The sequence below is a fragment of the Camelina sativa genome, chromosome 13 (assembly GCF_030686135.1).
Source record: "Camelina sativa cultivar CO46 ecotype springtype chromosome 13, ASM3068613v1".
NCBI classification, from domain to species: domain Eukaryota; kingdom Viridiplantae; phylum Streptophyta; class Magnoliopsida; order Brassicales; family Brassicaceae; genus Camelina; species Camelina sativa.
This window is the reverse complement of record NC_141892.1, coordinates 840,140-864,559: the sequence shown is the minus strand read 5'-3', so window position 1 is coordinate 864,559 and position 24,420 is coordinate 840,140. Positions and strand designations below refer to the sequence as shown.

Here is a 24,420-nt window from a genome sequence, read left to right as displayed (position 1 = left end):
GGTTAAATTATAGCCAAGACGCATACAATCATCTATATAACGCTTAACGAAGCAGAACAGAGTTCCCCTGTTTTTTTTGTTTCTTCCTCTGTTCCACATGCATGCATTTGATACTTGTGTTATATGCTTTGCATTAACTTTTACCTCACATGCCATCTTTGGCCGAGAAATGGTAAGTGATGATGGATCATTAGCTTTGAAGTAACCGAAATCAAAAGAACTGAAAAATATAATCATAGTTGCGAATGAGTTCAAGAATTGAAAGCAAAATACTCTGATAAAATCTTCTTTAGAAAAAAAAACCCACAAATGTTAAAACTATCTCAAAACTAAAATAACATCATGCATATTGATCAATAAGTCACAATAGTAGAATGCAAAAAGAAATCAGAGGGAGAATCGCATCCTTCGAAAGTAGAGACAATCTTAGACCACTCGACAAATCCCCAAAGCTCTGATCCAAAACCGCGCCTCTCGAACGATATCTCTGCGCACCAAATCTCGGTTTTACATTCCTTGGTCCAACCTAGCCCTAGACGGCCAAACACCACCGACCGCCACCAAACAGTCACTCTTCTTCCTCCGTTACAATTTGCCACCGAAACAAAGTAACAAGGAAAATATGAAGTACGGGTCAGTACTCCTACAAGTCCTTCAACCCTCCTCCACCCCAAATCTTCCTCTGGATCAAACCACATTAGTTTCCCTTCGGAAACCGATATTAGACACAAAACTTTCTCTACCTCTACTAAGCAAACACCCTTCTCCAAGGCAAGCTTATAAGACAAATCATCCATGGTATAAACCTTTCCACCCATTACTAACCTACCTGGAACCACACTTTTTTGGATATTGAGATCTTGCGTTGTGGGCAATATTGGCTCCCAAGTTTGGGTCTTTGGATCATAAACTTCTCCCCATTTGTCGATATCGTTATACCTGCAGCCACCAATCACGTACATCTTACCGTCGATTACTTCAGCGGCTGCAGAAACTCGAGGCTGACGCATGTTGAGGAGTCTACGCCTTTGATGAGATCGGCAGTCGAGAACCAACACTCTCCTACTTCTCCTTCCCTTAACGAAGCCTCCGATTATGTAAATCTCTGAGCCAATGGAGAGAACAGTCGATGATTTGGGATGTTGATAAGGAAACAAAGGGATAGGCTTCAGTTTCTCTTCGTTTGGGGAGTGATGAAAGTGTGTACCAGCGAGTGTCCGTGTTGTTCTCATTCAACTCTAAGCAGACACAGAGGTATGTCTCTGTTAACCCGATGCAGGATCGTGTGGCTTCAAGCTCAGGCGAAGCGATGAGTGATTTGAAATCCCTGGAGACCAAAGATAGAGTTGGACCATAGAATCTCGGAACACGAGCCAAACAGTTGAGAATGACGTCGGCCGGTAACGATGAAAACACTGCCGGAGGAGAGTCTGATGATTTCGTTATCTCCTTTTCGTCCGGTTGAGAATGTTGTCGTCCGGTAAGGAATAAAATAATCTCGAGACATGAGCAAAACATTGTGTTCTGATCTGTTCTGTTTCTGCCTTTCTGCCTTTCTGCAAGGGTTTTAGCTTTTTAGGGTTTATGGGCTTTGATTTTTATATAGGAACCTTTTTTTTCAACTAGGTTTTGAACCCACATAGGTTTATTTGATATATTTTGATGAAAATTATATATGATTGATGACGGTAATAAAATATTATCTTATAAAAAAAAAATTAGTAATAAGGAAAAAAATTAAATTTCAGATACACAATTTTTTAAAATATAAAAATCAGTTGTGTTATAAAATCAAATATAAAAAAAAAATCATGAATTTAACTCGACGTCGAGACGAGACAAATCAAACTGATGACCTCACATATTCTAAACCATTTCTTTGACCACAAAAAAAACGAAAGAATTTTATCATCATGAATTTAACTCGTTTTCATATTTAATTGATCGCTACCACCTATATTTTCATGTTTTTTATTCAATGTTTTCTTATTCTTCATATTGTTTCTTTTCATTTTCAATGTCAAATTTTTTGGTAATTTTCATCATTACTTTTACCGTCTGGTTCTTTATATACTATTTTTTTTTCTTCTTCCTCGTCAACTTCTTCACATTCTTCCAATGAAAAACATTTTTTTAAGACTACCACACAACTTGTTAACCTATCAAACTCCAAGAACAAAATCATTTCTTTTCTCATAAAAATAAAAAATAAGATAAAAAAATAAAAATTAATGAAAGAATATCAACTCATCTATAAAATCATACACAAAAATATATTTTACAGCTCATAAGAAATAAAAAGCACAAACGTAGATAAATAAGATAATTTTTGTATTACATGAATATTTATAATATTTTTAACTTTTAAAAGGTTTTGAAATATAAAAGTTGAACCTTTTAAAAAGTTTCAATATTTATAATATTTTAAACTTTTAAAATTTAAAAATTATAATATTTAAAAACTTTTTAAAAGCTAAGAACTTTTAAAAGTTTCAATATTTATAATATTTAAACTTTTAAAAATTTTAAATATTATAATATATTTTTTTGAAACTTTTTAAAGTTTTAATTTGATCAAATAAAAACCGGATCAAACCGAATAAAAATTTTAAACTTGGACGCTTGATAAATCAAGCTTTCCTGCTCATTCGTTGTTGGAAGCATATTAATCTTACTGGTTTTGTACATAGTTCTTTTATTTCCATAAATTTAAAAATTTTCCTTTTTCTAAAAATTCTGGAAATTTAAAAAATGTTAATGAATGACATGTCAAATCCTGATAGGTTGTTTAAAATAATTCTTAATAAATAAAATTCTGGAAATTTTTTAAAAATGTTAATTAGTGAGGTGTCTAATCACTATTGATGATTTTAAAGCTTAGGTGGACGCCTTAAAGAGCTTATAGCTCCTATTTTATTAGTATAGATTTTTTTATTTAACACTTATTTTATTTATTTTACTCCTTAAAATCAACGCATGTTTAGCTAAACCTAAATGTTCTGAAACATTTCTAAGATTATAAATTTTAGGAGAATTTTTTAGATCACTTATGATAGGTATTCGGGAATTTATGTCTTTGTGATATTTTTATAAAGATAGTTTTGAGAATATCATATTTAAGTTTCATACCGTCAAACTAATCAACGAAAGAAGCCTAGATGTAATAGAGCTGTTGTGACAATAACCCTAGAAAACCAAAAAGGAGAAAACAGAACGCACACGAAATCTTAAATCCTCTCAATTCATATATGATCTTAATTAAAAATCCTTTAATGTGTGCTAATCACAGAATGCAAAAATAAATCAGAACGAGAGTCACATCCGTCAATGGTAAAGACATTTTTAGACCATTGAACAGATCCCCAAAGCTCTAGTAAACCGCGTCTCTCAAACAAAACCTCTCCACACCAAATCTCTGTTTTACATTCCTCAGTGCAATATTGGTGACCATCATGAGGAGTTTTTCTTTTTTCTTTGGGCAGAAGACTTTCAGGATGAGTAACTACCGACTTCCACCACAATGTCACTCTTCTTCCTCCCTCCGAGTTTCCAACCAAATTTAAAAGATTATGAAAATATAGAAACTGATGAGAGACTTCTTCAAGTCCTTGAACCAACCTCCACTCCAAATCTTCCTTTGGATCGTTCCAATAAAGACTCTGTTGCATAAATGATATTAGACGCAAAACCTTGTCTACCAAACAAGTGCCCGTCATCAAGATAAGATTCCAACCATGCATGCCATATTCCTTTCCACCCATGACTAATCTACCTGGAACCACATTCTTTTGTGAGATGAGATCGTCAAGTGCTGTAGGTAATATTGGCTGCCAAGTTTGGGTCTTTGGATCATAAACTTCTCCCCAATTCTCGATATAGTTGGACCTGCAGCCACCAATCACGTAGATCTTACCGTCGATTACATCAGCGGCTGGAGAAACTCGAGGCTGACGCATGTTTGGGAGACTACGCCATTGATGAGAAAGGCAATCAAGAAGCAACCGTTGTCTTTCCAACTCCTTGGAGCCCAGCCAACAATATTACAGTAGGACCTGTTTTAGCAAACTGCAGCTCAGATACTTCTCCACCCATCAATTTCACTAGCTCATCATGTACAATCTGCAACATAGCCATAATAAGCCACACATCAGTACTATTGAAACATGATCATCATATAGAGTGAGCCAACTATAAAAACCATTATGTTCATGAAAAAAATATGGGGAAGAGATGAAACAGAAACAAAAATAAGAACCTCTTTTTTAATTGCTGATTACCTTGACCAACTGCTGATCTGTTTGGACACCCATTCCAACGGCTAGGTCACTAACAGACTGAACGAACCTTCTAACAACTGGGAGACTCACCTGTTAGCAAAAACCGCCAAGCGACTAAATCAGTTTTAGACCACATTCTTCAAAAGAACTCGAAATGAAACAGAACAAACCACCACTCACTCACATCTGCTTCCTGGAGAGCTCTTCTAATATATCTCGCATTGGTTCAGAAATAATCTCTTTTGTCAAGACCTCTGCAAGTTCAAATAACGTAAATCAAGATCACACACACCCCTTCATTATATATAAATCGTGCTTATAAAACAATGTTTCTCTAAACTATTCCTTCTTCCAGGCTTGTATTTGAGATTAGCTATTATACTACTAGCTCAAGGCAAATAAAAACAGAAAAAAAAAAAATCAAACCCTTCGCCTTTTTAGTTTGCTCCAAGCAGCTTCGAGTCCACCAGTCAACTGACAAAACATCTCAGCTCTCACTTGGCTTCTTCTGTATCTTCCATGGCCAACAGTCTTTCGAATTCATCCAACTCCATATCTCTCGCTCTACTCAACACAGAACATCACAAAATAACCCAAAAAAAAAAAAAAAAAATCCTTACAAAACCACCCAAACTGAGATGAACGGAAACGAAAAGAAGCAAATAATTTGAAGCCAAACCGTGGGGGAGAGATTCCTAGAAGATAGAGAAGCTGAATCGCTGCTGGTACCGGTGAACGCAAAGCTTAACGTAGCCTTACTTCTCTTATTTCCGGTACAGCTCCGAGTACAAGGAACTCTCTATTCACGGTGAAATGGCTGGAACACATTGCAGAGCCTTCATTAGCTGTCTACCAAAAGGCAGCGTATTAATCCCCGGCCAGGCCAAGAGGAGGCGCGTCTGTTGAAACACGCGCAGCCGATTGCAGAGAGCCATCTAATCTCTCTCTCTCTCTCTTTCTCCTACGGCTCAGATCGTGACAAATGTACGGCTCAGATCTTATCTCAACATCTCTTCTTGAAACAAGCTCAACTGTTTAGTGTGCAACACAAAAACAGCAAAATACAAGTGTCAAAAATCTAATGGTGATGTTATTTAACTTCAAAGCAAAAATGGTTAGAAAAAAATCAATTTTAAAACAAAACCTTAAATGATTTTTTTTTTAAAGTGAAAAAGAAAACAAAACAAATTAAAAAATCTTTCAAAAACAAATAATTAGAAACTTGTATTATAAATCTACAAAAACAAGTTGAATTTGTGGAATCTCTAACAATCAATAGGTTAATCTAATGACTGGATCCAAAATCTTGTTAGTCTTCACATTGCATTGTAAATCTATTATCCAAGTTTCTATTATTTTAAAAATTTTAAAGATAAAAGTCAAATTTTTAAATAAAATAAAAAGTTGAGTAAAAGTTGTGATTTTAGAAAAGAAAATTAAATTTGTGAAAACTTGAATAAAAGTTGTAAAAATCATTTAAAATCAATGAGAAAGAAAAATCCTTTTAAAATAGAAAATAATGAAATATATCAATTATGTAAATTAAACTAAAAAAGGCCAGAAAAATACCTAGTCACTGTTTGATGGGCTGGAATTGTTTTTCTTGGGCTTTTGTAGACCTGAGCACACACGATCAACAACGAATGTGTTTTGGACCGGGAAAACGAATCCCCCAATCTCCGCTGATCCCTCAATCTATCGCCATCATCTCCGTCACTGGAATGTGTTTTAGATGAGACGTGATGCTTGTGATCTCTCTCGTCTTCTTCGAAGCTATAACAACGATTCACTCTTTGACTTCTGGAATGATTTAAAGTTTTAAACAAAGGGAGAAGAAGAATCAGAGTCAAATCAAAGCGAGAGAGCCAAAGATTAGAGAGGCAAACGAAGTAGACATAAATCGAAGAAGAGAATAGGGAAAGAAAAAAATAAATCAGAGAAATTGCGTCTTTAACTCTTGGAGAGATAGGAGTGCGAGACCAGGTCTTTATAAACAAACAAGATATGTTTGGGACTCAAGTTCCCTTTTTTTTTCTGCTTCTTTCTAAAGTTTCCTTTTAGTTTTTCTTTACAATTAGGGTTTGTTATATAGTGCAGAGCATAACCTCAACTAGGTTCGGTGATAAATAATCTAACCGTTATTGACGGTTCGGGTAAAAACTTCCTATTATTATTTAATTTTTCCCCCTTTTTTGACTCTTCGCATTAATTATGCTTATAATCTCCTAATTTATCTCTGTCTATCACCAAAAAAACAAGATAAACCTTCAACGTCACGCTAGCGACCCTGAAAATGTTTGAAAAACAAGATAAACATTTTTGAAAATGTTTGTGTGGCTAGCGATGTAACTGATGGATTACAACCCTTTGATTTTTTAAAAAAGGTTTGGTGCTACATAAAAGGAAAGATAGCCCAACAAGAAGATCAAAATAGATTGACGACGAAGACGACGAAGGAAAATAACAAATTGATTAATTTGTTAGCGTATAAAGCTTATGTGTTTTTTCACTCTCTCGTTTAGTTTGTTACACTCATTGATACATTTGTATTCTCCATTTCAAATTAATAAAGAATGAAGATGTTTAAAAAAAAAAAAACTTCATCGTCAGGATTTTGATTTAATTGCCAATTACTAAACCATTGCTTTTCATGGAATCTCGAGACGTGAGCCAAACAGTTTAAAATGATGTCGTATGGTGGTAACGAAGCAAACGACGTCCGAGAAAGATGAGTAGTACGAAGTGTCCTTATGTGCCTCGTATGGTAAAGAACGCGGTCGGTGGATGCATGGAAAAAGATACTGAGCCGGCCGGTACAGTAATAGTATTCTAGTAATAATCAGAACAAGTTTAGAAACCCATTGATAAGTCAATCTTGTAACTACACCATTGGAAATCTAAAATATAATTCTAGTTGGTATAAGTTTGTAGCCCTATAAACTCTGAAACAAAAAAAAATATGTAGTTTTTGACTTTCTATAGCTAATTTCCACCTTTTTTTTTAACTTCTTTACTCTTGGGTGGTTGTAGTAGTACTAAGTGTCCTTATGTGCCTCTGTTTCGGCTAGAGTGTCCTTTGTTTCTTTCACTCTTTCAAGCTGGCCTTTGGGTTCTCCGAATAAAGCATAGAAAATTTGTCTATGGCACTCATCGCAGAAATAGAAGTATGAGAAGTGACCTTCGTTTGGAATCTTATGTACAGTTGCTTCAGGAATCATTCTGCTGATGTAGTCACTCATTGATGGTGGAGCCACTCGATCATCCATTCCCTTTAAAGAAACAAAAATCAAACTATGTTTAACCATTACACAAGAGACAAGACGGTATTAATTATTTACTAAATAAACTATGCTTTCGTATGGTGCAGAACTCACCTGCCATATGTGAATGGGTTTTCGAAATCCAATTAGTTCACATTCGGCTTCACTGTACATTGACATGAGCCAAGAAAGGACACCGTTGGTTGTACATTTCTTCTGTGTTCGGAATTCGGAAAGACTAAAACCCCAGTTCGACACTTGAAGCACGGATTCTTCTACAAATGGTTTTGCGATTCCTTGACGGACGCATTCCTCCACGTTCCTTTGGTAAAAGTCTTGGAAAGTAGGGTCTTTGATCAGATGATTATCCTGATAGAAGAAACAGAGTTAGAAAAATGCAACTCTCTCTTCTGTTAGACAACCTCTCACTTTGTGATCTACAGTGGAAAGGATTCATACCTTTTTTCCTAAAGATAATGACATCCACTGATCAAGCTGATCGAGTTTACCAGAGAGAAAAGATCTACGGTAGAAGAAAGGAAGAAGAATAGGAAACCGCCGTGCCAAAAAGTACATGAATTTCCTCTTTGTTAGCCACTGCTCCCATGTTTTTACCATCTCTTCCTTAACCATGCTTGGCTCATATGGATTGATCACCGGAGCCACCATTGCAGCTCCTGTAGTTTCAAAAAACCAATCCCAATGAGCAGTCTTGCATATTTTAAACCATGACTTGTTGGATAAGTATAAAGCAGTATAGGAATAATGTTAATACCTGCAATTTTCTCAGGAAAGTATTTCATTGCAGCCCATGTATACATACTACCAGTAGAGTAGCCAAGTAACCAGAATTTATCATCAATTCCAGTAGCAGCTGCTAAGTTTATCATATCTGAGGCTGATGAGCTAAGGTTTCGACCACGATGAGGATCACTCTCTCCAAACCCTGGAAGATCATATGACACTAAACGGACACCATACTCCACCAGCAATGAGTTCTTCACTCCAGGTATGCCTTGATTAAGTAAATTCCAAACATTATTAAAGGCAAACAAAACATAAAGGGAAAGTAACTGAAACTGATGGAAAACTAATTGAAATACCTGCAAGTCGAGAGGAAAGAAAAGAATGAGGCATAACGAAAGAGTATCTTGCTCTTTCTGCTGAAACACCAAGCTCTTGGTAAGCCATATATCTACCATCTGGAAGCTGTACACGGGTGGCACCGGTAGGATGTATACGCAGTTTCTTTATCACTGGCATTTGTCTATCATGCTCCGGACTAAAGCTCAATGCTGCACTTTCAAAGTTGAGTATGTCAATGTAAGGACTCAAACCTTCGCACCAATAAAGAGTCTTTAACAATTCAAGCTACATGTAAGCAGAACTGAGTTAACTAAAGACGACCAAACCAAGACACTATCAAAGATCCATCAACAAATACTGAAGAAACTGCATGCAGAGAACTGATTATGATCCTAATGTTACTGAGCTAGTGTACAGAAACTGTGTTAATTGATTAGATCACCTGCGAGTGCTAAGAGGAAGACGAAGAAGATCACAGGCCAAACGTGAACCGGATCACGATCCTCAGGCAAAAACTCGTTCAGAAAGCTTAGCTTCTTGGAAACTTTAGCAGCCGGTTTACCAAGCTTCCGTACGACGAACGAGTCCTCAGTGACCACTGTCTGCACCACAATGTCCTTGCAACCTTTGGTGAGGTCAAGAAGCATCTCTCCCCATGATTTCATGAACCCCGTCACTTGATCTTTCAATGTCTCCCTAGGCTCGGATCCGGATCCATCCGCCGACACAGAACCCGATCTCTTCGAGCGGATTTCCGTTAAATCGACCGGTGCTCTGTCGTATTGCAACCCGGTGTCAACGAGACTCGCCAGCTCTTCTTGCCACGTAGGCACTCCTCTTATCTCATCCATCTATCCGAACCTAAACCAGAACCAACTCTTCCCTAGTGTATATAAGAAACACAGAGAGAGAGAGAGAGAGAAATTGGTGAGGCAAGTGACACTTTTACAAAGCGTGAAACTCAAGCTCACTATTTTAAATAAAAAGTCGGGAAAAACAAATTGGAATAACGAATCACATCTCTCTTTGTTTTAATTTACTAAAGAAAGCGAAAGGAGACAAAAGTTTTATCTTACCTAATGACGAAGACACAGCTTAGAGACACACAAGACTGACTTTGTGGTTGTCGATTCGAATCTTCAATTTATTCTTCAACTAAACTTTTTTTTTCTTTTCAATATTCTCCATCGCATCCGCCTCCTTGATTTGACTGGCTAAGGTGAAAAACCCCAGTCCGCCATTGACGAGATTTCTCGAGCATCTTCTCTTTTGACTCTGTCTCTCTCTCTCTCTCTCTCTCTCTCTCTCTCTTCTTAATTTCCTTTTTAGCTGGCAGCATTAACAAACATGGACCACTGGATCAAAATTGCCTTTTTGAAATAAACGGTTTTTGATTTGTCCACGTCGGTCTACCGTGGTATTGACGGTCAAGTGGTGGGGACCGGCTGAGCCAGTGAGTGTCGTGCGGGCAGTTCACTCTTTCTTTGTTTTCTTTTGCCTGGTATAGCCGCTTTCGTTAGGATTAAGGGTTTTGCTGACGTGGCGGAAGGTGTAAGTTTGGTGGGGTAAGCTGTACGTCATCTGAACCGTCCGTTAGATCCAACGGTTTCGTGGGCATCTATAAAGAAAGAAAATGATGAAAATTGAAGGAAATCATATAAGCCCATATTTTAGTGGGCCTAATAATTAATGGGCTAAGTATTATAAACAGCTCCAGCATCGCATATATTAAGGAGTCACAGCCTTCACTAGGTTTAGGGTTTTCTCAGCCGCTTCAAAGCTATCAGCTACTTGTGCTTCCTCCTGCAAACTGCTCTTTGCTTTTGATCTTCTCCTCCATCAACAAACATGGGGTACGGTTCTCCTCCCTTAGATCCTTCGTGTTCCTCTATCATTTCGCTCTTTAGTGTTTTATTGATTTAATTTGCTTGTTGTTTCGGTGAATTAAGAGTGATTTATCGGACGAAATGCGTGTTCTTTTCTGGTTATGTATGTTTATACTTAATTGTGTTAAGCGTGTGTTCGCTAGTTTTGGCTAATTTGGAACATTAGAGTGTTATAGAACGCATATGGTATATCCTGGATATTGTGTTTTCTTTGTGCTGTTGTATCTTTGAAATCTGGAAATTTCTAATCTGTAATGCGAATTGATTCTGTGTCATGAAACCGCTTACCATCTAACCAGATGTTGTATATTGAGGTTCTGTGTCGTAGTGAATACTTAACTTAACTGTTTGTTTTTGGTGTTTTACAGAAAGACACGTGGAATGGGAGCTGGGCGCAAGCTGAAGAGACTCCGTATCAACCAGAGGTGGGCTGACAAACAGTACAAGAAGTCTCACCAGGGTAACGAATGGAAGAAGCCTTTTGCTGGATCTTCTCACGCTAAGGGAATCGTTCTTGAGAAAATGTAAGTCTGGAAGGGTATTGGTTTTTACCTTTTTTACTGAGATTGTTAAGTGTTTTCTGTTGATGTTGATGAGGCCCTTGTGTTTGATTATGCAGCGGTATTGAAGCTAAGCAGCCTAACTCTGCTATCCGTAAGTGTGCTAGAGTTCAGCTTATCAAGAATGGAAAGAAGATTGCTGCTTTCGTCCCCAATGATGGTTGTTTGAACTACATTGAGGAAAACGTAAGTTACATGAGATGCCTCTTTATCCATTCATCACACCCATTCCTATGTTTCTTTCATATGTTAATCATTTTCTGATGTTTTGTTGCAGGATGAGGTCTTGATTGCCGGATTTGGTCGTAAGGGTCATGCTGTGGGAGATATTCCCGGAGTTAGGTTCAAGGTCGTGAAGGTTTCTGGTGTTTCACTCTTGGCCCTCTTCAAGGAAAAGAAGGAGAAGCCAAGGTCTTAAACAACTCAAATGAAGCTTCAAACGTTCGAAATGGATTTTGATTTTGATAGTTTCAGTTAAAATGTCTTTGTTCTGTTCTACTCTTAAGATTCAAGAACTTATGTCTTACATTTTGAGTTCATTTAGACATAATCGTTTTATGTTATGGTTTTTAAATCATTTTGCTCTTTTAAGCCTCATCGTCGGTTTTGTTACCAACTTTATATAGTCTACTCTCAACTTAAAACCTAACTGAACCTTTAATCCTAGTTTCATTCTCGTAACAAGATTGTTCCTTTAATTTTTGGAAATCTGGTTTTGTTGGTCTTGAATAAAGAATGAATTATGCATTACCAAACAAACCAAAGAAACTGAACTTTTAATTTTAGTCTCATTCTAATAAGTCATAACAAGATTGTTTCCTTTTAATTTATTGAAAATCTACTCTCAACTGATATAATCTGATCGAACTCTGACCTCACAAAGTTAAGAGATGCAGACGATGTGGATCAAACAGTCATGTTGTTGCTCTTTTTCGCTTTGGGGCAAACATACTCGAGTCTGTAACTTAGAAGAGAAGGTCCAAAGATGCTGTATTTCCCGGCGCTGCTGAAGGCAGTCTTTGCGTCTTCGCTTTTTTTGAACAGTACTCTGGCTCTCTTGCCCTTCTTCGTGACCTTAGTCTTCGACTCATAGAGAGGACCGTAACGGTTAAATATCTCGTTCAGCTTTTCTACTGACGGAACCGAACCTGAATCTGCAAATTTGAGGATTAACGCATAGGGTGCTGATGAATCTGCAGAACAGTCCTTGACACCAATTTGCTCTTTCAAGCCTGAGCCAGTGATTTCTTTATTTGCAGGTAAGATCTGCACTTCTTCAGAGTCTTTCTTATCACCAGGTTTCTCAGCAATACTTCCCTTTAAGTGTAGCATTTCTTCAGGTGGAACTGAACCTGAATCCCCAATGTTGAGGATTAAGGCATTGGGTGCTGAAGAATCCGCAGAACAGTTCTTGACACCAGTTTGCTCTTTCAAGCCTGAGCCAGTGATTTCTTTATTTGCAGGTAAGATCTGATCTTCTGCAGAGTCTTTCTTATCACCAGGTTGTGTCTCAGTGATACCATTATTGAGTTTACTGCAAGATAGTTCATTAATGAACTTTTCAAAATCTTCATAATTCAAGGGGTCTATGCTGATTGATTCGGGTATCCCCGTTGGAGTTTTGGCAGCCTGAAGGCCAGAAGAAGAAATCTTTCTTTCGGCAAGCTCTTCCTGTTTTGGCTTCTTCGTCTTCTCGTTCTCAACTTCTAATTTTGTGGTAGAATTAGAATCATCGCAAGGCCTAAGTGCAGGAGTTAAAGAATTTATCTCGCTTCCACCTCCAATTCCATAACATGGTTCAGCCGCCATCTGTAGTTTATTAGTATCACCCACTGCAAAGTTATTTTCCTCATCGGAGATTTTAGAAACTGAATCCTCTTTTTGTCGGTTGTTCTTGATCCTTTTCTCAGACTTACCAGATTCCAAAGACTCAGCCTTACGTTTCTTCTCAGAATGCGACTTACCATCCAATTTCTCAGTTGATTCACCCCCACAGCGTCTCTTTACAATCAAATCTGACAAAGTCCTCTCCTTTGTCTCTTCGTCAGTCCTATCCTCAGAATCAAACCCTTCCTTGTGTTCAGCGTTATCTTTGTAACCTGTCTTTCTCTTTCTGGAAGATATCCCTTCAACTGTATTTGCTTTTGGGAGAGATGCTGTGGATTCTATCGACTTTATAAATGTTTCATAGTCAAGGGAGTGAGAATAGTCTTTCCATTGTTGAAAAGCCAAAACCTGAGCTCGGTTTATAACAAACTGAAGCTCCTCAGTCGCATCATAGTCAGGAAAGCAAGCTAAACGCCTGATAGATTCCACGAGTTTCACAGGTTTAAAGGAGATTGCATTCGATAACTTGTCTCCACCATATCTCACCCTTGACTCCTCACGAATTCCAGCACTGACTATGTTCTGAGTCTTGAGTTTGATATAGGCTTCCTCTGAGATACAAGAGCAAGACAAACCAAACTCTACTCTCCTTGAAACTTCTTCCAAAGCACAATCAATAGCATCACGAAACGGAGCCGAGTTGCTCTGCTCCTGCATTAGAGAGAAATGCTGATGAAAAGGCTTGATCCGAGACGCATTAATCCAAGCAAAAGTACAATCCCCAAAATACGCAACAAAGACATTTCCTTTCTTGAAGTGCTTCTTAGCAATTTTAGATGCATCAAACACCTGTCCAGGCCACCATGGATAGCTCCTTACTTTAGCCCAAACCAAATCAGAGTCAGACAGCTTCAGATTCTCGTTAGCAAATCCATTCTTATCCTTGCTGCTCTTAAGCATATCTGAACCAGATGAAACCACACCATCTAGATTCTCAAACTTTGACTCTTCCTCTCCTGAGCCATCTAGGTTTCTGCTCTCACCAAAACCCCCAGGTTCTACACCAGAATCAACCACATCACAGAGACTATCGCCATGAGAATCCAGATCCTTATCATCAAGAGCAGAGCCCGAACCTTTCCCCTCGACTCCAGTTGGCTTCACTACTACCAGGTCCTGCTGAGCTTGAAAGCTCGTAGCATCAGTTAGGGTTTCAGATGCGTGAGCTACTCCGTAGTCAAACCTCGACGCCTTCACTGCAAAATCAGCGTTGGAGTCCGATTCGACTCCTCCTGGTTCCGTAGACATGACAACAATCACCAACAAAAATCCCTAGAGAATGAAGATAGAATCAGGAGAAATCGACTTCAGTTAAAAGCAAAGACAGTACTAATCATACAAGAGACGATGATAATAATCGGAGAACGACAAAAGAAAAAAACAAAAACGAAAACAGACCTTAGGTGGCCGTGACGATGTTTCCCCGGCGAAGAGAGCTTGATGTTGTTGGGAGATGATGACCTGAGGGGGAGTTTCTCTTCTGATTTGCTGAGAGGATGTACTACGTGTACGTCAAGAAAAACGACACGTGGTAGTACTTGATTTTGTCGCGACTCGTCACAGCCCACAGCTACTCTCTATTGAGGTTCAAAATATTCAAACCTTTTCTTTTCCCTCTTTATTTCAACTTTGAATTTTTTACTTTCTCGTAGATTCTTATAAATTAGTTACTAATCAATCAATGTTTTATTATCAACAGAAAATATACATACTAAGGCTCCTACCGGTAACCATTAGAAGAACAAAAAGAAAAGGAATAAAAAAAACAATGCGGAATGGAATAAACAGTTTTTGAGGAATGAAAGGAAAATCTGCAGAGAATGAACAAAATAGTAAATGGTAACTAAACAATAAAAATGTTTTAAAAATATATTAAATATTAAATAAATTTAATTTCAATTGTAATACTAATATTATTCTAATGTATATATAATAAATTTTTCAAATAGAGCCTTAAGAGTAGTTTAACATAAAATTCCTATCAAAAATATTTTTTTTGTCAATACATAGTGAAAATATGAAAGTTTTTATATTACAAAATTAAAATTTTATTAATAAACATATTTTTTATTTATTTTAAAAGAAAAACGAATTTGAATATTTGTTCCATTTGTTCCTCATCAATTTTGGGGAGGAACATTTTTGTTCTATTGTTCCTTATTTTTTGAAGAATGTAGATGAATGTAGGAGAAAAAATATTACTTTCAAATGGTAAAAAAATTGTGGAATAGAGAGGAATGTGATATTCCTCCTCGTTCTTTTCCTAAATTTTGGTCACCAATTGAAGCCTATCACATTTCTTTCTGAAAATAATATACAATTTTTATTTAGGAATAAAACATATATATAGTAATACTAATATAGATACCTTTATAAATGTTTCTAAAAATTAGTTGCACTTTTATGATGGGATGTCTTTGTCATTTTTTGTGGTTATGAAGATGATAATTTGGGAGCCAATTATGTACGTTCGAGATTCATATTCTGGATGAGATTTTAACGATAAAAACAAATGTGGTACTATATTAAATATTCGTTTATTAGTAGTAACATATATAGACGTTATATACATACATCATGTTTATATATAAAAACGTGAATAGTGAGTTAAAAATACAAATAAGCGATAAGGTGGTTACCATCTTGTTTTTTTTCTGTGCTATGTTAGCTGGTTCAGTGGATGTCATTCTTTTGCGTTTGTTTTTACTCTTAGAAAAAAACAAGGAGCATTATATTTTTTAGACGTACGCAAGGCTGATTTAACGATATAGGTAGGTTGTGATCCGGATTTAGACATGTTGTTAATATGAATTTGTTATTGTGTGCTATTTTCTAACTTAATGAGATTCTATAGTTATGATCGAGAACATGTCAACGTGATGGTTTATATTAGTTTGGTTGTCATACAGTACTACTACTCATATTCAAATCCCGGTGTGGCCAATTATATTCTCTTTTTTTTGGTTATGAATTTGTATGGTCCCAAAAACTTTAAAAAATAAAAAATAAATAATAAACGTGATGATTAGAATTTAAAAAAAAACCAGCGTTTGTTTGTGTCCATATAAAATATACACAAGCCGCGGAGAAACAAAAAAAACAAAAAAAAATCTAAGTAGAGAGGAGAAATATGGTGGCTGTTCAGTTGTTCGCATGGAAGCCATTGATATTACCTTCTCAAGCTTTGAGTAGAGATCGATTCTCTCCTTCTTTTAACAGGTTTTTAGTTCCTTCTTCACTTCTGCCAACAATTGCTTGCTTGCATCCTGGTGAAGATGATCATTCATTATGCAGTTTGTGATGCTTATTGGGTCTGTGATGGTTAATTACAAACTTGTGTCTCTCTGAATATAGTGCTTTTCTTTCTTTCTTTCTTTCTTTTGTTTTGCAGGAGCTGCTTGAGTTTACACTCTCTGCCTTTAGGTGGGATTAAGTCTCTTAGTTTCAGAGGTGTGGTTCTGAATATTCTTCCAATTACTCTCTGTATATATAACTAGACTCCTACTTGATTAGCTAATTTTATTCTTCTCTACACTACAGGGACTGTTAAAGTCAACTCTCAAAGGACAGGAGACACAGAGCCTCCTAATAATAACTTTGGTTTATTGAAAGATTTCAATTCCAAATTCTACAAGGTGAAGAAGCTATAGAATGGGTTTTTTTTTTTATCTCTACTGGTGTCATTGATGCGTTTGCTTTCTTATTTTAGCTGTCAAGATGAAATCTCCATATGCTTAAAATGTATATAATCTTCTTTGATATGCAGAGTCTTCCATATAAACTTGTTATAGGATGCATCCCACTGTATGTTGTTTTGAGAATAGCACAAAAGATATTTCAAGAGCTTCCCCATCTTATTCAGAACTCAGTGAAGGTTGGCTTGCCTTTTGCTTGTGCATCCAACTCTCTAGGCAAAAATTCTTTACTCAAGTCAATTCCTTCTTCCAATGATATCAAATGGGGTATTGCAAGGTCTTCTTACCTTTTCAATACTCAGCTTGAGAAGAACATTGGCACGTATGTCGTCCTAAACCCAATACTTAGTACTCCTTAATTATCAAGACGATGCTCCTTGTTTGTTCTGATCACTTGTCATATATGTCTATTTTAGGTTATCTGTGGTCCTCCTGATAGTATGCTTTTCGTTTGTTTTCATTGGGGGAATCCTATTTTTCAAATTCAGGTAACATATATAGCTTTGTTGTTAACTTGTTGTGATTTCCGTTGCATATGGTTTCTTACTATTATTCCTTTCTTGTTGTGAAGGAAAGACTCATCCTTAGAAGACTGCCTCTGGGAGGCCTGGGCATGACTCGTTTCCACTGATGTTCATTTGGAGGTCACTATTTGCTTCTTCACAGATTTAAAGATATCAATAATTAAACGTCACAATATTTTACTAAATAAATGCATGCGTATTGCAAACTGCAGCAAAAGACACGCTTTGAAAGACTCATTGGAGTTGTCCTTGCCATATGGGGAATAGTGTTTTACTCTCGCCTTTTAAGCACAATGACAGAACAATTTCGGGTACGTTCTTGAGATAAACACTACTGAATGTGAATGTTTAATGGTATAAGTTATCCTGATCGATTTTGGGCAGTATCATATGAAAAAAGTGAGGGAAGGGGCACATGTACAAGTCCTAGAATCTGATCATATCATCATTTGTGGAATAAACAGTCATCTGCCTTTCATACTAAAGCAACTCAACAGTTATCAAGAGCATGCTGTTCGCTTAGGTACCGCCACAGCTAGGTAATTTGGTCTCTCTGTATATATCTTACAATTATATTTCCCTGCTTATATTGACTTGGCTAATCACTTTTCCTTGTTATATGCTTTCAGAAAGCAGACACTTCTACTCATGTCTGATACTCCGAGGAAAGAGATGGACAAGCTAGCTGAGGCTTACTCCAAAGATTTTGATCATGTTGACATCCTTACAAAGAGGTGATATGCAGAAGTGAATTAACCTGAAATAATACAGCTTCAATTCATGGATGTTATTGTTGGTTTGCATATTATTTACAGTGCTGATTTCATGCTTTTGCCAGTGCAGTTGTAGTCTTAACATGACGAATTCATTTGAGAGGGCTGCCGTCTCTATGGCCCGTGCCGTTATCATACTACCAACGAAAGGTGATCGGTAAGAACATTTTCAAGTCCCGGATAGATATTTGAGTAGTCGATGTTTTCACTAGTGTTGTTGTAGCTCTTTCATATTATGTTAAATCATTGTTTCAGGTATGAAGTTGATACAGACGCATTTCTTTCTGTATTAGCTCTTCAACCTATACAAAAGATGGAATCCATCCCAACCATTGTAGAGGTAACTGAAGACTGTGCAGTGCAGCAATGGTTTTATGTTTTTTTAGTACTGATCTGTTTCCTATCTTTTGCTCTGAAAATTGAATGCAGGTATCAAGCTCTAATACGTATGATCTTCTCAAGTCTATATCGGGGTTGAAAGTGGAGCCGGTTGAAAATTCTACATCCAAATTGTTTGTCCAATGCTCACGTCAAAAGGGCCTGATAAAGATCTACAGGCACCTACTAAATTACTCAAGTAGGATACTATTATATGTTCTGAAATTCGAACTTCATGTTTTTATATTAAGTTTGTACTCATCAAGACTGATTAGTACCAATTCTCTACTCGTTGCAGAAAATGTATTTAATCTTTGCAGCTTCCCTAATCTAACTGGGATCAAGTATAGACAATTAAGACAGGGGTTCCAGGAGGTAGGATTCTGACAGTGTTTTAAGCATGTTTTTTTTCTTTCATTCTTTCAATCATTTCCTTTTGGCCTGTGGCCTTTTTACAAGATGTATTCTTCCTTCCAGGTTGTGGTTTGTGGTCTTTTACGAGATGGGAAAGTAAATTTCCATCCAAGTGATGACGAAGAGCTCATGGAAACCGACAAGCTATTGTTTATTGCACCTCTCAAGAAGGACTTTTTATATACAGAAATGAAAACTGAGAACATGACAGTAGATGAGACTAATGAGACTAGGAAGCAAGTGTTTGAGGAAAAAACATCACGGCTAGAGAAGATCACAACGCGTCCTAGTAAATCCTTATCAAAGGTCTGACTCTCAACTGCACCTCACAGTGCTTGATCTATGATATTAGTCTTTTGAGACCTCTGATGTTCATTTCAATAGTTTAAGCAGGGATCAGATACCTTCGAAGGACCAAAAGAATCTATACTTTTGATTGGTTGGCGTGGAGATGTTGCGCATATGATCAAGGAGTTTGACAATTATGTTGGTCCTGGCAGTACATTGGTGTGCCTCATATACCATTATCTCTTTCTGGTTGACTCTCATGGAATGAGTTACTAATCATTTTCTTTACACACAGGAAATATTATCAGATGTACCTTTAGAGGACAGAAGAGGATTGGACAAGAGTATAGGTTCAGGAAAAATCAAGAACATCCAAGTTTCACATAACGTAAATTTCATTTTCACTGGAATGAACAGAATACAGTTTCAAAATCATTGTGTATTGATGTTTTTGCAATCTTTTTGCAGGTTGGGAATCCTTTGGATGATGATACACTTAAGGAAACTATAATGCAGATGCAGAGTAGATATGAAAAAAGTGAAGAAGATATTCGTCTGACTATCGTTGTAATATCGGATCGAGACTTGCTTCTTGGAGGTAAGCATTCATGATTTAATTCTTCTTGATTATGTCTTTGGCAATAATGATATTAAACTAACGAATAGTTTGATGTCTTTTAGATCCATCTAGAGCAGACAAACAATCTGCTTACACTCTTCTCCTCGCTGAAAGCATCTGCACCAAGCTTGGAGTTAAGGTAATGTTACTACTGCCTAGACTAATCACATCCTAGCTACTTCATTGAATTTTAATCTTACTGTTGTTGTTTCTTTAGGTGCATAATCTAGCCTCTGAAATCGTCGACACAAAACTCGGCAAGCAGGTATTGAAAGGCTTTTTCTTTCCCTGTTAGCTTCTTTTACTGTTAAGTTGCTGAAACAATATTATACTAAACCATACCAGATAACAAAACTCAAGCCGTCCCTAACCTTCATAGCAGCTGAGGAAGTTATGAGCCTTGTAACAGCACAAGGTTACATTTCATCTATTGGATTTTTGTTTCTTGATAATCTACCTGCAATATGTAATACTCGTTTTCTTTATAACCAGTTGCTGAAAACAGCGAACTGAATGATGTATGGAAGGACATTTTGGACGCAGAGGGTGATGAGATATACGTAAAGGTTAAACAAGAAAAACACACTTTTAACTTTTATAATATTCACAAATCCTTGCGGTTTGAAAACTTTGAGTTTGCTCTAAACACACAGGACATTGAGCTGTACATGAAAGAGGGCGAGAACCCTTCATTCACGGAGCTCTCCGAGCGAGCTTGGCTAAGGAGAGAAGTTGCCATTGGCTACATAAAAGGCGGTAAAAAGGTACTGTCTTATATTACTCTGCAACAGACATTAACCCTTTTCCTCTTCACCAACTCGGTTTTGTGTTTTGTTGTTGTTGCAGATAATCAATCCGGTTCCAAAGACGGAACCTCTCTCCCTCGAAATGGGAGACTCATTGATTGTTATATCCGAGCTTGAAGGAGACCAAATTATAACACTATGAAACATATGATATTCCACATGCTATAGTTTCTCACAAATGCAAGCATCAAATAAGATATAAGATATATATACGTTTTAAAAACTAAAATACCATTGAGTTGATAAGAGACTATAGAAAACTAAACAATTGTTTGTTGTGAGAAAGTAAGAACCATCTCAATTATTAGTTTCAAATTCAGTTGTATCAATGTAACCTCATAAATCCAGTTGAAAAAAGTGTCTTGTTTATATCCAAGTCTTCCATATCCACTGCAAACCTTATTGGACGAACTCTAAGACTCGCAAAGCTTTCCCACTGTAATTGAAAGGAGGGCATACCGCTCACCAATTGTACTGAGATGTATTGTCTTCTCTAGTGTTTTCCAGTAGAAATTCCATGAATGAAGTCATGAGTTTCGGTTCTAAAGAAGTCGAGAAGTCCAAATCTTTTGGTATCCAGCACTGATTCTGATCCAAGCCTTTCAAATCCAAGTAGTAATTAAGATCCCAATCCTGTAAAACATAAAAAAAAAATCATGAATACTGAGGAAAAAGTAAAGGACATGGTTTGTGGATTATATAATCTAATGTACAGTAGGATAAGAGAAGAGCTGAAGAGGTTCATGGTAAAGTATATATACCGATATCATCTTGCTGTTCACTAAGTCTAGTTTCAGAAACTTCACTCCAGGTGAGTTTTGTAGCAGCTTTGCTATACCAGGAATGACAGAAGGAACAATCATCGTCTCAAGAGTCAAAACTTCAACTTTGAGCATCGGAAAAGGAATATCACAGAATTCGGCAAGAGATAACATCTATCAAAATGACCAAATGGATTCAGAACAATCTAAACCACTATGCGGAATCAACTGATTTTTACAAAAACAGAACAGCTTACCTGAAGAAAGGCCGCACCAAAAGCAAGGTTCTTCACATTCTGCAACTTTTCAAGCATATTAAGCACATAAACTTGAACAAAATCAGCTTTGAAATAATAACAATTCGAAGAGTAGATGTTCAAGTAAGCTTCGGTTAAAGAAGAGACATCCACTAAACTACATTTCCTATGAGAGTGTCTCACTCTCAAACAATGGATATGCGGCGCCACGATCTGCGTTGGTCCCTCATTATCTATATCCAATCTCTTTAGCTTCATCAGTTCGCTCAGATCAAGATTCCCAATTTCATCACAGTGATGCAACGTCAAGCTTTCGAGCAGTGGTGAACCAGAGACGATCTTAGCTAAAGTCTCATCAGAGATTTTACAGAAACTCAAAGACAAGTCCTTTAGAGATGTCCAAGACACGTGAACCGTATCAAAAACCCCAGAGTCGACAACGAGTTGATTTAAAGAAGAGCTTGCGTAGAAGGAACCAGGGAAACTGTAAAAACAAACACAGTCATCACGGAAGTCAAGAGAAAGCTTCTCGGTGTTACGAGAAACGGCGAATTCGACCAAGGTGATGATGTATTGAGCCTTTCTGCTGACACGGAGGTCGAAACTCGTGATTCTGGGAGCAGAGTAGTTAGCCAGGGTTCTGTTCAACGAATCAGGGTCGGCTTCGCTGCAATCGATGGAGAGAGTAGGTGTGTCGGACCATACATGTTTCCATCGCTTAGACAAGACGGAGGTTCTGATCACGAACTTGGTCGGAAAATGGGATAAGATAATATGGAGAATTGCGTCCGGCAAGGCGCTGATTAAATCCATACCGCCGGCGATTGAATCTCCGGTCATTCTGTTATAGGGCAAGGGAGGGAGTGGTGGTGATCAGATCACACAAGAGATCTCTCACTAAAATCTCTAATCAGTAAATTGTATATCTTAAGAATATTTATAGCTTGGGCCTTTTGCAATGCATTATTGGGCCTAAGTTAAACAAAATTTTGGATCTAGACCCAGGCCCATGATTTAAAATTTAGAAAATCCAGTAAGACAGTAAAATAGTAAATGCCTAGATTCAGTAATACAGTAAAATAGAGCCCAAAAAAATTCCGATGAAGCAACTTCCTAACACTATCGACCACCGGTTCGCTTGAGCACGATAGAGACGTTATTGTTATGAGAAAGAGTGAGAGCGATGTGAGAGTGAGACAGCTCTTCAAATGTTGATCTAGCAATGCAATTTCTCGATAAACGGACAACCAATGTTTCTAGGGTTTTTGTGTTTGCCAGAAAACGTTCCATGAACGAACCAACGACTTTCGGCTCTACAACTTTATACTCCCACGAGGTCGGAAAGACTTTATCTTCCAATCTCCAACCTTGCTTCTTCAAGTATCTGTTGACACAGCCCCACTGCAAAACAGAGGACAAATTAAATATTATCTTCATCATGAAATTTAAAATCATAATATAGAGACTTGATATCTTCAGATTAGTTATTACAATATATATATCGCTATGCATAGATTGCCAAAAGAAAAGGAAGGACATACTTCTTTTTTTGGTTGTTTGTACTTTTGTAATTAGCAAATCTAAAGGTAACCATGCATACCAGTTCGGTGTGGCAACTCTCAGTTGTGTTGTAAACTGTTAACTTGTTTAATCCAGGTGAGTTTTGTAGTAGCCTTTCTATACCAGGAACCACAGATCGCCTAATACTTGTTTCAAGAGTCAAATTATTGACTTTGAGCATCGGTAATGGAAGACTAGTAGGGATCTTGGAAAGAGATAACATCTAACAAAAGAAAAGAGATAATAGTGAGTACCAACAAAACACAGACCTCTCAACATTAATTAAGATTTCTAGGCATTCGTTAAGGATTTTAGAGAATGAAAGAACGAATGGTCACATTAATATTTACCTGAAGTAAATTAACCCCCAAAGTAAGTTTCTCTACATTCTGAAACGCTTCTATCATTTTTTGCACCATGACTAGAAGATCGTTACGGTCCAAGGGCTCAAAATTATGATAACAGGTTCGAGGATGGAAATAGCTAACGTCGACATCAGCTTCTTTTAAAGAAGAGACATCACCAAAAGTGCAGTGTGCCTCACAGTCTCTCAATCTCAAATAATGGATATGTGGCGCCACAATCTGCAGAGACTGGATTGGTGCTCCATAAAAGGATTGGCGTTCTATCTCCAATCTTCTCAAGCGCAGCGATTTACTCAGATCAAGATGCTTGAGTGACGAGCAAAAGTACAAAGTCAGTGTTTCTAGGATTGGACAACCAGACAGAACCTTAAGAAAGGATTTATCAGAGTTCACAAGGTTTCAAAGACAAGATCCTTAGTGATGTCCAAGACACAATGCACTTGGGAATCAAATCGAAATCTCTCAAATCGACTCGCTTCATAGAGGAGTTGGTGTAGAAGACATCAGGAAACTTATAGAATATATTATGACTGTTCTCCAGAGACAAATTTTCCACGTTGTGAGACATTGCAAACTCGATCGATTTATTAACCTGGCAAGCCTTGTCGCTGAAATTGGTATAGAGTCGGAAACTCGTGATTTTGGAAGCCGAGTAGCTGGCTAGGCTTTTGTTTATCACTTCAGGGGATACACTCTTGAGCCATTCAAAGGAGAGATGAGGTGTCTCCGTCCATACATGTCTCCATCGTTTGGACAACACAGAGGTTGTGATCGCCAACTTAGTCGGAATATAGGACAAGATATGTTGGAGAATTTCGTCCGGTAGATCGCTGATTGAGGAGGAGTCAGCGACTGATTCATCACTCGATCGTTTGATTTTGAGAGGAAGCTCAAAACGGTGGCTAGGGTTTCGTACAGCGACGGTGGCGTGGTCGTCTTCCTCTTCCATATCGCCAAATCAGATTTTAAAACTAATCTTCTGTGTTGCAATATATATATATATATATATATATATATATATGTG

At 37.2% G+C, this 24,420-nt stretch overlaps 5 protein-coding genes, 1 non-coding gene and 4 pseudogenes across 7 annotated transcripts; 2 read left to right on the top strand and 8 right to left on the bottom strand.

The window, feature by feature from the left end:
* Window positions 1-328: 328 nt before the first annotated feature.
* LOC104737807 (putative F-box/kelch-repeat protein At5g03000 pseudogene) lies at window positions 329-1,518 on the bottom strand (annotated as a pseudogene).
* Window positions 1,519-3,225: 1,707 nt separating this feature from the next.
* On the bottom strand, window positions 3,226-4,821 carry LOC147929087 (signal recognition particle subunit SRP54, chloroplastic-like; annotated as a pseudogene). Its single transcript, XR_015578554.1, has 4 exons — window positions 4,776-4,821; window positions 4,462-4,531; window positions 4,278-4,367; window positions 3,226-4,119 (listed from the first exon to the last, which is right to left on the bottom strand). The product of XR_015578554.1 is annotated as a signal recognition particle subunit SRP54, chloroplastic-like (transcript).
* On the bottom strand, window positions 3,270-3,956 carry LOC109128307 (putative F-box/kelch-repeat protein At3g46050 pseudogene; annotated as a pseudogene).
* Window positions 4,822-5,850: 1,029 nt separating the features above from the next.
* LOC147929086 (uncharacterized) lies at window positions 5,851-6,834 on the bottom strand. Its single transcript, XM_087482344.1, is given in 3 exon segments — window positions 5,851-5,891; window positions 5,894-5,972; window positions 6,808-6,834. Coding segments are annotated over 3 exon segments (147 nt in total).
* A 279-nt stretch (window positions 6,835-7,113) lies between these two features.
* On the bottom strand, window positions 7,114-9,838 carry LOC104734313 (uncharacterized). The gene is made up of 7 exons (XR_015578739.1): window positions 9,700-9,838; window positions 9,066-9,506; window positions 8,641-8,832; window positions 8,313-8,552; window positions 7,997-8,214; window positions 7,652-7,906; window positions 7,114-7,546 (listed from the first exon to the last, which is right to left on the bottom strand). It is a non-coding gene; the product is annotated as an uncharacterized LOC104734313 (transcript).
* A 243-nt stretch (window positions 9,839-10,081) lies between these two features.
* On the top strand, window positions 10,082-11,646 carry LOC104734312 (small ribosomal subunit protein uS12y). The gene is made up of 4 exons (XM_010453859.3): window positions 10,082-10,476; window positions 10,878-11,033; window positions 11,129-11,255; window positions 11,347-11,646. Exons 1-4 carry the CDS (start codon window positions 10,472-10,474, stop codon window positions 11,485-11,487), a joined length of 429 nt encoding a protein of 142 aa, XP_010452161.1. The 5' UTR covers window positions 10,082-10,471; the 3' UTR covers window positions 11,488-11,646.
* Window positions 11,647-11,798: 152 nt separating this feature from the next.
* On the bottom strand, window positions 11,799-14,204 carry LOC104734309 (PWWP domain-containing protein 5-like). Its single transcript, XM_010453854.3, has one exon. The coding sequence runs from the start codon at window positions 14,202-14,204 to the stop codon at window positions 11,976-11,978; it is 2,229 nt and encodes a 742-aa protein (XP_010452156.2). The 3' UTR covers window positions 11,799-11,975.
* A 1,516-nt stretch (window positions 14,205-15,720) lies between these two features.
* LOC104734310 (putative ion channel POLLUX-like 1) lies at window positions 15,721-20,822 on the top strand. The gene is given in 23 exon segments (XM_087482552.1): window positions 15,721-16,175; window positions 16,348-16,406; window positions 16,497-16,591; window positions 16,723-16,973; window positions 17,068-17,139; window positions 17,223-17,295; window positions 17,388-17,486; window positions 17,560-17,714; window positions 17,805-17,909; window positions 18,019-18,105; window positions 18,204-18,288; window positions 18,378-18,525; window positions 18,625-18,701; window positions 18,804-19,046; window positions 19,134-19,247; window positions 19,324-19,416; window positions 19,497-19,626; window positions 19,710-19,786; window positions 19,865-19,912; window positions 19,993-20,062; window positions 20,140-20,213; window positions 20,301-20,456; window positions 20,458-20,822. Coding segments are annotated over 23 exon segments (2,538 nt in total). The 5' UTR covers window positions 15,721-16,086; the 3' UTR covers window positions 20,596-20,822.
* LOC104734311 (F-box/LRR-repeat protein At5g02910) lies at window positions 20,646-22,400 on the bottom strand. Its single transcript, XM_010453858.3, has 3 exons — window positions 21,472-22,400; window positions 21,215-21,388; window positions 20,646-21,086 (listed from the first exon to the last, which is right to left on the bottom strand). Exons 1-3 carry the CDS (start codon window positions 22,309-22,311, stop codon window positions 20,916-20,918), a joined length of 1,185 nt encoding a protein of 394 aa, XP_010452160.1. The 5' UTR covers window positions 22,312-22,400; the 3' UTR covers window positions 20,646-20,915.
* A 190-nt stretch (window positions 22,401-22,590) lies between these two features.
* On the bottom strand, window positions 22,591-24,345 carry LOC104737806 (F-box/LRR-repeat protein 25-like; annotated as a pseudogene).
* Window positions 24,346-24,420: the final 75 nt, after the last annotated feature.